The following is a 13,666-nucleotide window of genomic DNA, read 5'->3' on the forward strand; positions in this document are numbered from 1 at the left end:
TGTTCAGCCTATGGGCTATGTTCATTTCCTAAGTGACATTTCAGATCGGTTATGGATAGTGAAATATTTGCTGTCTGAGAGATCGGACATAGTATTTAAAAACATAGATATAAGGAGTTATCTATGGTTAACAGGATATAGCCTATCTGTAGTGCGGCCGGGTGTGATTGGATTCATTGTCCACACGTCGTCTGGAAGTCAGTTTCGATTAAATGCCAACGATCTCCATACTAGATCTTGCCGACGTATCTTCTACACATCGGGACGTATGTGTGCTATCCCAGATACTTACGTGTGATCTGGGTATTCCTCCAACTAGCAACTCAGTTTGTTCTGAGGTAAAGTTCGGTCGTTCTGAAATCGTCTACTTTTTCCTGTGAAAGCAAGCTGTTTCACCTTTGGCCTAGTTATGACAAAATCTGAATCTGAATTTCCGCAATCTGAATTTCCGCAATTTGAATTTCAGCAACCTGAATTTCAAGAATCTGAATTTCAGAAATCTGAATTTCAAGAATTAGAATTATTGCAATCAGAATTTTAAAAATTTGTATTTTTGGATCACAATAATTCCGTTTTATTAAATTCGGCATACAAATAATTCAGATATTATATATTCAACAGCAAAATATTTCAGTTTTATGAAATTCGACACACAAATATTTCAGATCTTTCATATTCAAATTCAGATACTTTTGTCAGCTTTCTAGCTCCATACACGTGCCCCAGTATAAATCTGCTGTGCCCCAGTAAAATCTATGAGTTTTAACAATTTACTTTATCAGTCAGTGAATTCATTTAGATTGATAATCCCAGAAAAAAATCACGCAGTATCCTAATCAACGCTTGTGAAATCAAAGCAGTTTAATCAAAACAAATGCATGCAACATTCCATGTCAGCGCACTCTTCTGAGCTTGGCAAATAGGCACTGCAGCACGCACACAGAAGTCTAGGTGTCGGACTCGGCACACATTTCCACTGGAATTTTGGCTCGGCAATTTGGGGATTTTTTATTTTCAAAGTTGTTTTGCAAAAGCATATAACAGGGAACCTAAATGTTGTTGAGAACAAGACTATGCACGCATAGCTGAGCTGGATCCTGAATGCAGCTGGTTGGGAACCTTGTCTGCCAGAAACATAAACATTAAATGTTCTGTTGTTTTTGAATGTCGTTTGAATGTCTTTTTGAATGTCTTTTGGCTGTCGTTTCAGCCGTATGCCTGGCAAGTGTGAGAGCGCCGAATTGTGTAGAGGCCAGGAGCGGTACTGCAGACATGATGAGGTCCAGGAAGAAAGCATTTAGACCTGAAAGGATTCAGGGAAAAACACACACAAAAAATGGGTTGGGCGGTGGTGATCATAGGAAATACAATCGTTTTTATTCAACGTTCATGTTTTTGTTGTTCGATGAAAGAACAAAGTTCTACTCACAAAATGTCAAATGTCATTTTTAACAGTTGTATTATAAATGGTTGCATGCATGTCTGCTCATGACAAGGTAAAAATAGTTAAATTACCCCAACATTTCCAGTTTATTCCTGTTAATTCCTGTGGAAAGTTTCCAACTTTGAATATTCCCGGAATTTTGCAACCCTATTTGCGCTCAAATTAATGCAAAACAATGTGTGCGATGGCATTAACTATTGATATCAGCTGATATCAAACTTGCATCCCTGAACTGTTGTATAGTGGGTTAAGCAAGGGGAGTTTCTATAGCCTAGTAGTGCATTGTGCGCAGCACGCTTGATCGAAAAAAGGGATATGAATAGGGGCCTGTGCCCCAGTAAAATGTTATGTCTAACAACGCCCCTGCTATTCATGCATATGCATGATAACATCCCCTCTATGATACCAAAATTATATAAAACAGGATATTAAGTATACCGTTATTTATTCATAGATGTCATTGTCTAATGGAGACAAGTGCTGGGTTTGCTTAGTCGGCCGGTCAGCACACAACCAGCAAGCTTTCTGTCCAGAGGGCCAGGGCCAGGTTAACCTTGTCTCCATCTGAGGGCAGCTTCAGCTGGGCCACTGGGATGCATTCTACCACCTGCAGCTGACTGAGAGCCTGGAGGTGGGTAAGAGGGAAGCGCAGGCCCCGGGGCTGAGGAAAGAGAGAGGGAGAAATGAAACATACACAAACAGCACAAAGTGTGCTACTAAAAACGTCACCATTCAGAAGATAAACATTCCACTTCATTCTATTACTTTGGGATATAACCAATCATAACCATATTCAAGGCCAGAGACCAGAGTCTGGAGTGAAGGCATGCTTGTGAGGGTGACGTCTTACCTGAGAGTCTAACACGTCATCCTCCACATCGTCATCCTCGTCACCACCACTCCCTCCCATCATGTGTGTCTCCCTGTTGTTTCTCAGAGAGTGTAACACAAATACCACCAACTCTGTGGCCTCATCCTGCACACACACACAGTAGGAAGAGATCAAGTTTTTGCAAACTTCATGAAAATCACCCAAAGAAGACTGAAGCGTCACTCACTGTTCTATCTTGACTGGCTTCCACTGTCACCAGAATGTGGTCCTTGAACCTCAGACACACAGTATCTTCCAGCGCAGGCATCTTTCCAGCTGTGAAACAACACAATCACACAGAGCAAGAAGCTTATCAAAATGGTGGGCAATCTAAAACAAACATACTTGTGCACGTGCGCACACACACACACACACACACCTGGTGAGAGGTCTCCCTGCTGCAGTGTGTAAGGGGGAAGTCTGCTGGTGACAAAGTCTCTTTTCATCTCGGTGGAGCGCAGCTCCCGTTTGTCCTGCTCTATCTCATCTGCCAGGCCTCTCAGGAAGGTGGGTAAGCGCCCGCTAGTGTCAGAAGCCCCAATGGCTCCCTGCAATCAAGAGTGCCAGAGATACAAACATGAGGAAAACGCAGAGAAACACACACACACACACACACACACTTGAGTCACTCACAGTCGAAGTGTGACGACTGTGTTCGTCAACGCTTGACAGTAAGTCTATTTCCTAGAATGGATCTGTCCAACATGCTTTCAGAGATAAACATGTTTACAAGCTTATGCTGTCTGGACCCGTTACAGTGTTCTCTCTGCACTGTGATTCGCTAGACAGAGTGTAATCTGTGTCACTAAATGTGACAGCGCAAAACTGCAGAAGAAAGTTGACTTGGATTTGCACGAAAATTCTGACAAAAGTTTTGGTATTTGAGATGTGGTGACACTGCAACCTTTAGAACTATAAGTCAAGTGGACGGTTGGCAAACAGAATTGTAATACATTACATTTTGCAGATGCTTTTATCTAAAGCGACTTCCAAGAGAGCTTTACAAAAGTGCATAGGTCACTGATCATAACCACAAGATAGCCCCAAACATTGCGGATAGCCAAAACATGAAGCATACATTGTGAAAAACGAAATTAAGTGCCAAAGGCAAGAACCATAAGAGCATGTAGTTAAACAAGTTACAATTTAACAACATGAACTTCAAAAGTGCAAGAGTGTACCTGTAGAAAAGCAAGCAACAACTAGAGAGGGTACAATTTCTGGGGAAATTGTAGGGTGTGCTTGCTTGCTTCAGATGCAAGTGGGTCCGTTTTCCCTTCTAGTGATATTTTCAAGCATTAAGCCTACTCATATTGCATAATTAATTAAGAACACCCTTTGAAACAAGGAACCCCCTTTGAAACAAGCTACTGTAACAACGCTGTCACTGGCAGTATTTCAGATGGAATTGCGATTCAAATAGTACCGTCTGCTAACTGAAAATAAGCCCCCCAAAACGTAAATAAGATCGATATTAATTTAGGGGGACATGGCTAATTCAAAAGCAGTTTTCTACAGGCAAGCTAGCTGCCGTTGCTATCCACACTCCACTGATTGTTTGAAATCGCAGGAAATTAGAACATGTCTTGTGTAAGGGATAATTAAGCAATAAGCCCCAAGAGACCGTGGTTTGCGCTGATTTTAGAACAGGTAAGGGGAGTTGTTGGGCACGACGCAAAGCGGAGTTTTTGCCAGTTTTGTTTCGCCATGAAGGGGCTTATTTCCCCGATAATGACCGGCGTTCTATACATTATCCCGCTTATTACACGGCTACTTGCCAACAAAAATAACTTAACACAGTGTGTCTTTTTACAATGTATTTATTACCATTCGTATTGTTGATCAGCAGAGAAATAGTTCGCCAAAGACGTTGAGCGTCATAGACTTTGAGCATTATTTAGGCTTCAAATCAGCTGACGTCGCTAAGCAACAGAGTACGCTGGGGTTGAAAAGTTACCGGACTACTTGCGGAGTGCTACGAAAGACGTGAATCCGAGGCAAAAAGGCCACTTCCCTTGACAGTAGTCAAATATGCATAGCAACGGTCAAATATCAGAAAATTGTTTACCGCAGAACGTTGGGAAGCCCCATTCAAGTGAATGGAGCATTCTACAGCATTAAGAACAGCCGTGTAATAAGACTAGGGATGGAGATTTGAACTGATTTCACTATTCGAATAGTATCCGAAATTATTTTCGAATATCCGGATAATCTATTTTATTAATGTGGTTCCGTTATGTAATTAGCCTGACGTGACAAAGCATACAGTAAACACATGAACCACCACACATTCTGGCAATAATTGGGACTGTTAAACTATTAGATTAAATAAGGGTTGAAAGAAAGAAAACAAATGAAAGATCAATTTATTAACATGACGAAAAGACAATGAACTTGAAAAAACGCTGCATCTTCAGACGTAGGCTCTTAATTTGGCGGAAAAGCGATTAGCCTATTATTATGTGAAATAAAAAGTAGGCTACATTGGACTAAATTAAACACATTGGGTAGGCTATCCTCCATAAAAACGAAAGACACACAGAGAAATATTGCATATTAACTTGGATATTAACTTGGAACCGGAATCCTAGGATACGGTGCGCCACCACACATTGCAAACATAAACAGACGATTACGCTAGCTCTACATGGCTACTGGTAAGAAAATAAATAAGCCACAACTGCATCAGCCATACGCATTTTTATTCCGGAGAATTAGCATGTAAACATGCTCAGGGGAGAGGCTAGTACGGAGTCGATTTACGAGCAGGCCGGCGTAGAAAAGACTGCAGGAACTGATGTTGTTGCGTGGTACTGCTTAGCCAGGACACTATGCTTCTTGTAGCGCCAAATGAAATAAAAGGAGACTCGCAGCAGAACGCAGGCGTAGCCTACCTTTTTTGATGGTTTTCATCATTTTCTAACGTCACAACTATTAGAATTCACAACATGACGCGACGGTTTTTCAATAAAAACTTTTTTTTTTAAATCAAACTACGCTCATAAGTATTCGAAAAAAGTATTCGAATACTAACTTACATTAGGATATCCGGATATTCGATTAACCACGCCCATCCCTAAATAAGACATGATAAAGTTTAGCCATAGCTGTGGCATTGAAGACAGTACTGTAGCCTACTACACTGCCAGTGGGCGAGCCAAGTCTGTGACTGTGGCTAACGTCAAAACAAGACGCAGTCTCTCAAATTCCAAGTTTTAAGCAAATAACAAACTATGCTGACCCGCTGGCTGTCTTCGCAATCGCCATATCTTTAAAACGCTGCTGTCCATTTAGAAGTAGAATTGACCCTGGTACGAAATTAAGAAAATACTCACCAGACGCAGATCGACAGTTGACTGAGTGTCAACACTGTTGACAACATTGCTTCCGCAATCGTCAATGGAGGCTGACAGGCACAAATCCACGTTTTTATAGCAACCTATATTAAAATCTCACCACCTGGATGTTTTCACAATAGTCATAACATTTCCCTCTTTCTGTTTTTTCGTGTAAAATTGAACGATAAAATTAGCTACAAAAAATACTACTATGACCCTTTCTAGCATGGCTGCTGCCCTAAAGACGGGGCGGTCTCACGGGCGACCTGCACTCGCTCAAATTTCAAAGACTGTCACAACCTAAATCAAAAATGCGAGATTGCAGTTCCACTCGAAATCGCTTTCTCTACAAAGCCAAATGGTTGTGATTTTTGGGGGTGGTATTTTTCACTCGTAATCCAAGCTCCAATTTGCAGCTAGAAAATATATCACGTTGTATCCATGCGTCGTTGCTAACGTGTGTTGACGTGGTGACGTAGCTAGCACAGGTTAACCTTCGTCGACAAAAGGCACTTTGTCCCCACAGAAACGTTGTAACCTCCTAAACTGTGCAACGGAACGTAAATCCAAATAAATACAAGCAACTCAATCGCTAGCAAGACAAACTTTTTGACATCGACGTTGTCTATGTAGTCCAAATATTGACTGGGCCTTAGGGGGGCAAAAATAAATAATAATAATAAGAAAAGGCTGTTCCTGCGAAACAGCAGTGAGAATGCTGAAAACCTGAATGGGGATAGCTGACCATGCTAAAAAAGCTGAAAATTGTGAACATTTTCAGAAAGTTATAAGCTGAAGCTTCAAAGCGACCGAAAGGTATTTTAAATAGGGCCTGGAGCTGGACGAAGGCATAAAACTACAGAAAAGAGAAGAAAAATGCTAAACAAAGTGAAAAAAATCAGAAAGAAGAGAAACAGTGCATAAAAATGTGAACATTTAGCAAAAAAAAAATTGCTGGAGTTTCAAAAGGTCTGAAATGTATGTTAGAAAGGACCTGCAGCAAGATGAAGGCAGAAAAGTACAGAAAAGAGGGAAAAAATGCAAAAGTACTGGCAGTTGGAAGATACTGCTGTGAAAGGTATTTTTGAAAGGACCTGGAGCAAGAGGAAGGCAGAAAACGGAAGAAAAGAAGAAAAATGCAAAACAAAAAGGGGAACATTTCAGAAAGATGAGCTGCAGGAAAATGTGAAAATTGAGCAGAAAACCAGTTGCTCAAGTCTGGGTTGAACGAATTTGAAGGTAAGAGGACAACACTGGAATGACTGGAACTTGCTGGAAAAACGTAGCAACCGCTGGTCATTGGCAACAGACTGGCAACATTTCTAACCTAGAATCTCAAAACGGAGGAGAAACTAATCATGCGTGCCTACACACCCAGTCCTGTTCAGACACTTAATTTAAGATAACGGAGAAGATATTTAGAGTAAAGACAAGTTACTTTACATCTTTGTTCAATATCGTCAATTAAAAGTAAAAGCTTTCCAGTTACGAAGCGTTTGTTCGTAGGATTAACGCCAGCTGCAGCAAACACTTACAGTAGCTAAGCTACTGTACCCCAGCCCTGGTTTGGCTGTTTGTGACGGTCAGCTATGACAGTCGCGCCTCGATTTTTGCATATTTCTCTAAAACTTGCTAAAATAAAAACGATCCTGCTAGATTATGTACACTTTAAGATCAATGTACATACCTTGTTTGGCCAATTTGGTCAATTGTGGAAAAAAAGTAGAACCGTTTTAAGTTATGGAGAGAGCCATCGCGCTAGCTCGATTATGAGAGATGTAGCCAGAATCCACACCTCAAACAAGTTAACCTAGACGCAAAACTGTACGTCCAATCCAAAAAATAAGGATATTTTCCGAGACCCAAGACTCTGCCGAAACCATTAATTTCCTTTATGTGTCTGTGCGGTCAGAAATACAACTCTTTTGGCAGTTTCCATAACGTCACCCAATTCTGCTTTCATGGTGCGTGTCTGTTTGGTTGCCACGGTGATGGCGCAGCTGTGATCGCTAACAAGCTGGGGAGAGAGAATCACAAATTTAGCTGGAATCCACACCTCAAACAAGTTAACCTAGACGCAAAACTATACGTCCAATCCCAAAAATGTGGATATTTTCCGAGACCCAAGTCTCTCCCGAAACCAGACATGTCCTTAATATGTCTGTGCGGTCAGAAATACTACTCTACCGGCATTTTAAAAACACGTCTACTTTCGAAATTCTCTGACGAATTTTACCCACCTCTCCATTGAAGTTAGTGAGAGAATTTGAAAGGCTGCTCTCGCTTCAAGGCTCAAAGCTGAAAAGCTTTGTATCAAGCTTTTGATACAAAAATTGTAAGAATCCATGAAAGTATGCAGGACTAGTTAAAGGCCAAAAAACGGCGGAAGAACTGAGAAGTTGAAAAGCAATAGTGAGAATGCGTAACAGCATTCTCACAATAATAAATAAATATATATGTGAGATTACAATGGTTTGTGCTCGCCGAAGGCAAGCACACCCCAATAATATATTTCACAGCGAGTACAATAATTATAAATCAGTTACAACTAACCAACAAGAGCAACACGTCTCTAAATAAGTCATTGTGATCCTGGAGGAAACTAACATCAGGTCCAGCCAATCATTCCTAGGTACCGTTGTACTCCCGGAAAACAAGTGCGTATTGAGCCTTTTCTTGAAGGTCGGGAGACAGTCAGTGTCTCTGATGGAGGTCGGGAGTTGATTCCACCATTGGGGGGCCAGACAGGAGAAGAGCTTGTGTTGAGACCGGGCGCTCTTGAGTGGTGTGACCACCAGACAGTTGTCAGAAGAAGATTGTAGGTGGTGGGTGGGGGTATAAGACTGTAGGAGAGACTTGATGTAGTCGGGTGCAGTCCCGTTCACCACTCAGAAGTTCAGTACCAGGGTCTTGAATTTGATACGGGCCGTGATGGGAAGCCAGTGGAGGGAGATGAGGAGCGGGGTAACATGGGAGCATTAAAGACAATGAATTCTGACTCCCCTATAGAGGTCGGGTTGTGCATGCTGGGAGACCGGCAAGCAGCGAGTTGCAGTAGTCCAACTTGGAGAGGACAAGTGCTTGGACTAGCAGCTGGGTGGAATGCTCAGATAGGTATCTCCTGAACTTCCCAATGTTGTAGAGGGTGAATCTACACGACCGGGAGACTGCAGCAATGTGGGCTGTGAGGGAGAGCTTGTCATCCATGGTAACCCCGAGGCAGGGGCGGACTGGCCATCGGGGATAACGGGGGAATCCCTGGTGGGCCGACGGGGTTGGGATAGACCAAAATACCGGCCCATTTCCATCACCAACCGGCCATCTGACATCGCCGGCACTTCCAAGTATTTTCTATATTACACAGTTTGAACACATATAATTTGCTCTAAGACCATTAGTAGTCTAAAATCACTGACAGACTTTTATACTCCTCCTCGCGATCTGTATTCACACTCATGGTGCATATTTTTTGAAAATGTTCTTAAGTGTCTTCTGAAATGTGTTCTTATGGACTTCGGACGTTCAACGTAAGATATATATGATGCAATTTCTTTGTTATCCAAAATAATGTTAACTGTATGGGTATTTTTCCAGGTAGGCCACTGACTGGTCGATACGTGCGATGCATTGAGTGGGCAACGCGCCGTGTACTGAGTGGGCCGCGCGCCTTGTATTGAGTGGGCCGGTCTGACGGTCTAACTCCCGGGCCACTTTTTCCCCCCCGTCCGCCCCTGCCCCGAGGTTCCTGGCAGAGGATGAAGGGGTCAACGTCGCAGATCACAGGGTGATACATAGTTATAACAGTCAATATGCCTTAAGAAGTGATCATTTTTTACTTTCCGATTTTTTTTAAGAACACAGAAGAAAAACAGTTTATAAGGTGTGGTTACTGTGAATGCTGGGAGTATGAGTTAAAGAATAGAAGCTAAGTCCACGCTATCCCTGCCACTGTGGAGTCAGGGCTCACCAGTAACAGTCTGCGGGACATGCCCTCTCGCAGGCTCACATCTCTCTTCATGGAGTCAAACAGGAAGCTGGGAAACACATCCAGCAGGAAGTCTCCCCATGACCTGGGGGAAGATATGAGATCTTAAGTCAATAACAGGGGCCGATTTTGATGAATGGCAAGGTGTCATTTCAGAGCATTAAAGAGGCATACCAATGGGGCTACTGGAAAAATGACAACTTTATTGTTTCTCCCTGACTTGAGATTTTACAAGACTTTGCTGTGGGATAACTGGAGAGGGGCACATCCAGGGGAGGCTGGGATGAATTCAGCTTTTAGCAACAGCAGCAGCTGGCATTACGTACGAGTTCTGATAGGTGCTGAGGGTTAGATGGGTGGAATGTTCCACTCCAACGGGGGTGTCAGCCTGATGAATGGTTCCTCTGGGGAAGTACAGAAGATCACCAGCCTGTATACAGAAAGACCAAACCATTTGTTCAGTTGCCTGCATGACGGTTAGTCCCAGTCATATATTGGACGGACCTATAGCTCAACATGACTTTCATGTCTTGCACATGGCTTGTATTTCATTCACAGCAATCAAAACATGCAGGGTATCAACAAGAATTTGCAATAGCTGCAACAACATATGTGCATGCCATTTTTATGAACAAACCATCCAACAGACCGAGAAAGTGAGCTATTGAGATGCTAGCTGCTCCTAAAAACTATTAAACTGTTAATATTAAACTCAGTCAGCGATCTGGGTTCCACCTGTACCTCAGGGTTGTGCAGTACCTTGAGGATGATGTCGTGGGTGGGCATGCCGATGCAATCCTCTGGCACCAGGCTGTACTCCCTCGCCAGGGGCACAGTGGGACTGTAGAGACGCCAGTGCTTCTCCCCCTCCAGCTGCAGGATGAACACCTTAAGGGGAAAAGACATATGCACGAATGGAAAAAAATCCCAAGACTCGTGTCCTTAAACATCTGAAACCAGTGTGTTAAACAGTACTTTGGCCCAGTCTCAGTTAATTCTGTATGGATATGTGCAATGAAGATTAAATAACATTTGGTCAGTGTAGTGTTGAATCTCTTCAATTTGAATTGAATTGTTGCTGGTTGTTATTTGATCAGTGGAATGTTGTACCTCAACATCGTCGTAGTGGGGAGGTAGTCCCTGGGACTCCTGGGGGGTGATGTAAACGTTTGAGCCCACCAGAGCACCAAAGAAACACTCCAGCTTCTCCTGAATGTGCCATAGTTCATCCTGAACACAGACACCACCACTTGAAATCCACATCCTCCACGGACTGGGGAATAACTCTTCGAATTTTCTACTCTCGGCATGCTGGTGTGTGCAACATTTGTACTTTACTGCCTCCAAGTGGTTTGCTGAGACCCTTACACCCACACATTTGAATTGAGTGTCGCAGGCAAGAATAAATAACTGGCTCATGCAATAAGACACCAAACTATCTATAGATTAGCTCTGTATTGAGAAAGAAAATAAATACAGATAAGCTACCACTACAGTTTTTAGAACTTGCTTCTTCATCGTATTCAAAATCCATCACCTTACTTTGAACCTTTGCGGCTGGTGGAACTGGATGGTTGCTCTCTTCTGGTCAAAATCCTTCCTCAGCTGACTGTAGTTGACACGACCCGTCTTGTTCAGCACTTTTTTCTGTCCCTGGACACAACGACAAACGTTTAGGTCCCGGGCATACTCCAGCCCCAGGGAAGAAAGCTCCTTCAGGTCTGAGAGCTGGAACAGAGACTGGTTGTAGGACGCCAGGGCTGGGTCAGCTCTCTGCAAATGGAGAGGCTTCTTCTCCCAGTAATCCCGAAAGAACTCATCCTGACTCAGAGGTGAGATCAAGCTCTGGAACAGACTGGACGGGGTGTCAAAGCGCAGGGCGGACGATACACCGTTGGAGACAGTCTTTCTCTGTTTGCTGGGGACGTCCTTGTTGGAGGCTGCTGGTCTCCCTTTCTTTGGCATTTTCAGGCTGAAAAAGGAGAAGTGATCCAGCTACTTAGGTTGTTTTTGCATCCAGAATTAAAGTGTAGACTGAGAAATTAACGGTTATCTGGTAGCATAACAATTAGACAACCCATGTTTAGACTATGACACTGTTTACTATAATATGGTAGAGGAACCAAGATACAATGTGTTGTTACAGCCAGGGTACTGTAAAATGCGTTAGCTACAAGCTACCAGTGAGTAGAAGCTAAATTCCCTTTTTGACAAGGTAACTTGTTCTTCAATGTATAGTTGGGTGTGCTCACGCCTTCGGCGAGCACAACCATTGTTATCTTTGTCGTGGTGGGCTGATTATTGTGTGGCAGTGTATTAAGGATAGATGGAGTCACCTTTAACCTATGTTAGGAGAAGGCCTGTTTGAGCTGGATGGAATGTAACTGCAGACATTAGGGTCTGCCATGGAAGGCAGGAGGGGGGCCGAGGGTGCGTGGCTAGGCTGTCTCATACAGAAGGATCTCTTCTGTGTGTGCTTATCTTGTTATGGGAACACTCTGCTAACAGTTTAGGTTGGACCAGGAAGAGGCAAGGGAGTAGGGGTTGCTATGGTTGCTGAGTGTTTCCAGCTGTTCTCAGTAGAAACTAAGGAGCTACTAACTTTCAAGGGTGGGAGCGGGACACAAGCATGTCAGAGTGACTTCAAGTGGGGAGGGGGCTGAGTAAGGAAAGGAAGGTCTGAGCGAGAACAACATAGTTGAGGGTCAGGGAAAGTGGGGACTTTTTGGGGAACATGCTACTTCAGGACACTGTTTGAGGGGTGAGTTTAGCCCCAAAGCCAAGGTTGAGGCTGCGTGCGGAGAAAGGTATGGGTGACTTAATCTTGAAGAAGCTTCTAGAAGGTTCCATATTGCACAATCATATCTCTTGGGACAAGGGGTGTGGGCTAAATATACTGCCTATATTACCAGGTGTTGGGGAGAGTTGGGTGCTTTTCGTTCTGTACCAGTGTGTTGCCTGTACTTGCCTATCTGCTGGAATAAAGACCATCAAGCCACCTCTTTCGACTTGAGAAAAAGACCCTGTGGGTTGACTTTACTTTTTTGATCCACTCCTACCTAAAGAACTTCTGAGCTTTCCACTTCATCTCACATATATATTTATTGGGTGTGCTCATGCCTTCAACGAGCACAACCATTGTTCTCTCACATATATATTACTATTATTATTTTTGCCCCCCTAAGGATCAGTCAATATTTGGACTACATAGACAACTCCTGTGTCAAACTTATTTACGTTTATGAGGGCATATTTTTAGCAGACGGTACTGTTTGAATCGCGATTCCGTCTGATATACTGTCGGTGACAACGTTGTTACAGTAGCTTGTTTCAAAGGGGGTTCGCTTGTTTCAAAGGGGGTTCTTAAGGAACCAGAGAGGGTACAATTTCTGGGCAAATTGTAGGGTGTGCTTGCTTGTGTCGGTTGCAAAGGGGTCCGGTTTTTTTGACATTTTTACAACTGATATTTCTGTGGGATATATATAAAATGCATAGCCTACTTATTATTTATAAATATTACATATATTTAAAAGCATTTTTTTTTCTGCTCATTTACAACTCAAAATACAAAGAGTGAAGAGTAGAATGAAATAGTTGTCTTCTCATTTCTCCTGCAAGAGGGAGCAGCCTCATAGTTGAATTAAAACAAATGCATTTGGCAGACCAGTGTAAAACTGGACCTAATCTCTATGACTTAAACGTAATTATAATTAACGTTTTTTCCTTCTCGTGATATTTTCAGGCATTTAGCCTACTCATTAGGGCTGTCACGATAACTACTTTTTCTTGTGTGATATATTATATGTTTACTTCACTCCATCATACCTTATTGCTTAGCCTACAACATTAACAGGGCTACTTGGTTGGCATTGTCTTTTCAGCTTGAGATATACAAGTAAAATGGTTGAAACGCGTTTCTCACGGCCAATGCGTGAGAGTTGGCAGCCCTGTGTTTGTCAAATGTTTTGCAGCATATTTGTAAATGCTGGTTTTTTTAAACGTGTTTCATGGCTGCATCTCGTTGGCTA

General features: G+C 42.8%; 1 protein-coding gene across 5 annotated transcripts in view; it reads right to left on the bottom strand.

Annotated features, from left to right (window-relative positions):
- Positions 1-838: 838 nt before the first annotated feature.
- Positions 839-13,666, bottom strand: part of riox2 (ribosomal oxygenase 2) — a 31,938-nt gene continuing 19,110 nt past the window's right edge. For 3 of the 5 annotated variants that reach the window (XM_084698286.1, XM_084698289.1, XM_084698290.1), the window contains 10 exons: positions 11,181-11,610; positions 10,749-10,868; positions 10,398-10,526; positions 9,965-10,068; positions 9,621-9,723; positions 2,695-2,863; positions 2,503-2,591; positions 2,295-2,420; positions 1,883-2,105; positions 839-1,303 (listed from right to left, as the gene is read on the bottom strand). In XM_084698286.1, coding sequence (XP_084554412.1) covers positions 1,947-2,105; positions 2,295-2,420; positions 2,503-2,591; positions 2,695-2,863; positions 9,621-9,723; positions 9,965-10,068; positions 10,398-10,526; positions 10,749-10,868; positions 11,181-11,610 — 1,429 coding nt within the window. In that variant the 3' untranslated portion in view covers positions 839-1,303; positions 1,883-1,946. Of the gene's footprint in view, positions 1,304-1,515; positions 1,547-1,882; positions 2,106-2,294; positions 2,421-2,502; positions 2,592-2,694; positions 2,864-9,620; positions 9,724-9,964; positions 10,069-10,397; positions 10,527-10,748; positions 10,869-11,180; positions 11,611-13,666 lie in introns of all 5 variants that reach the window. The other 2 variants (XM_084698287.1, XM_084698288.1) reach the window with 2 other exon arrangements.

The sequence above is a fragment of the Hypomesus nipponensis genome, chromosome 5 (assembly GCF_054491055.1).
Source record: "Hypomesus nipponensis isolate SF chromosome 5, ASM5449105v1, whole genome shotgun sequence".
Classification (NCBI taxonomy): domain Eukaryota; kingdom Metazoa; phylum Chordata; class Actinopteri; order Osmeriformes; family Osmeridae; genus Hypomesus; species Hypomesus nipponensis.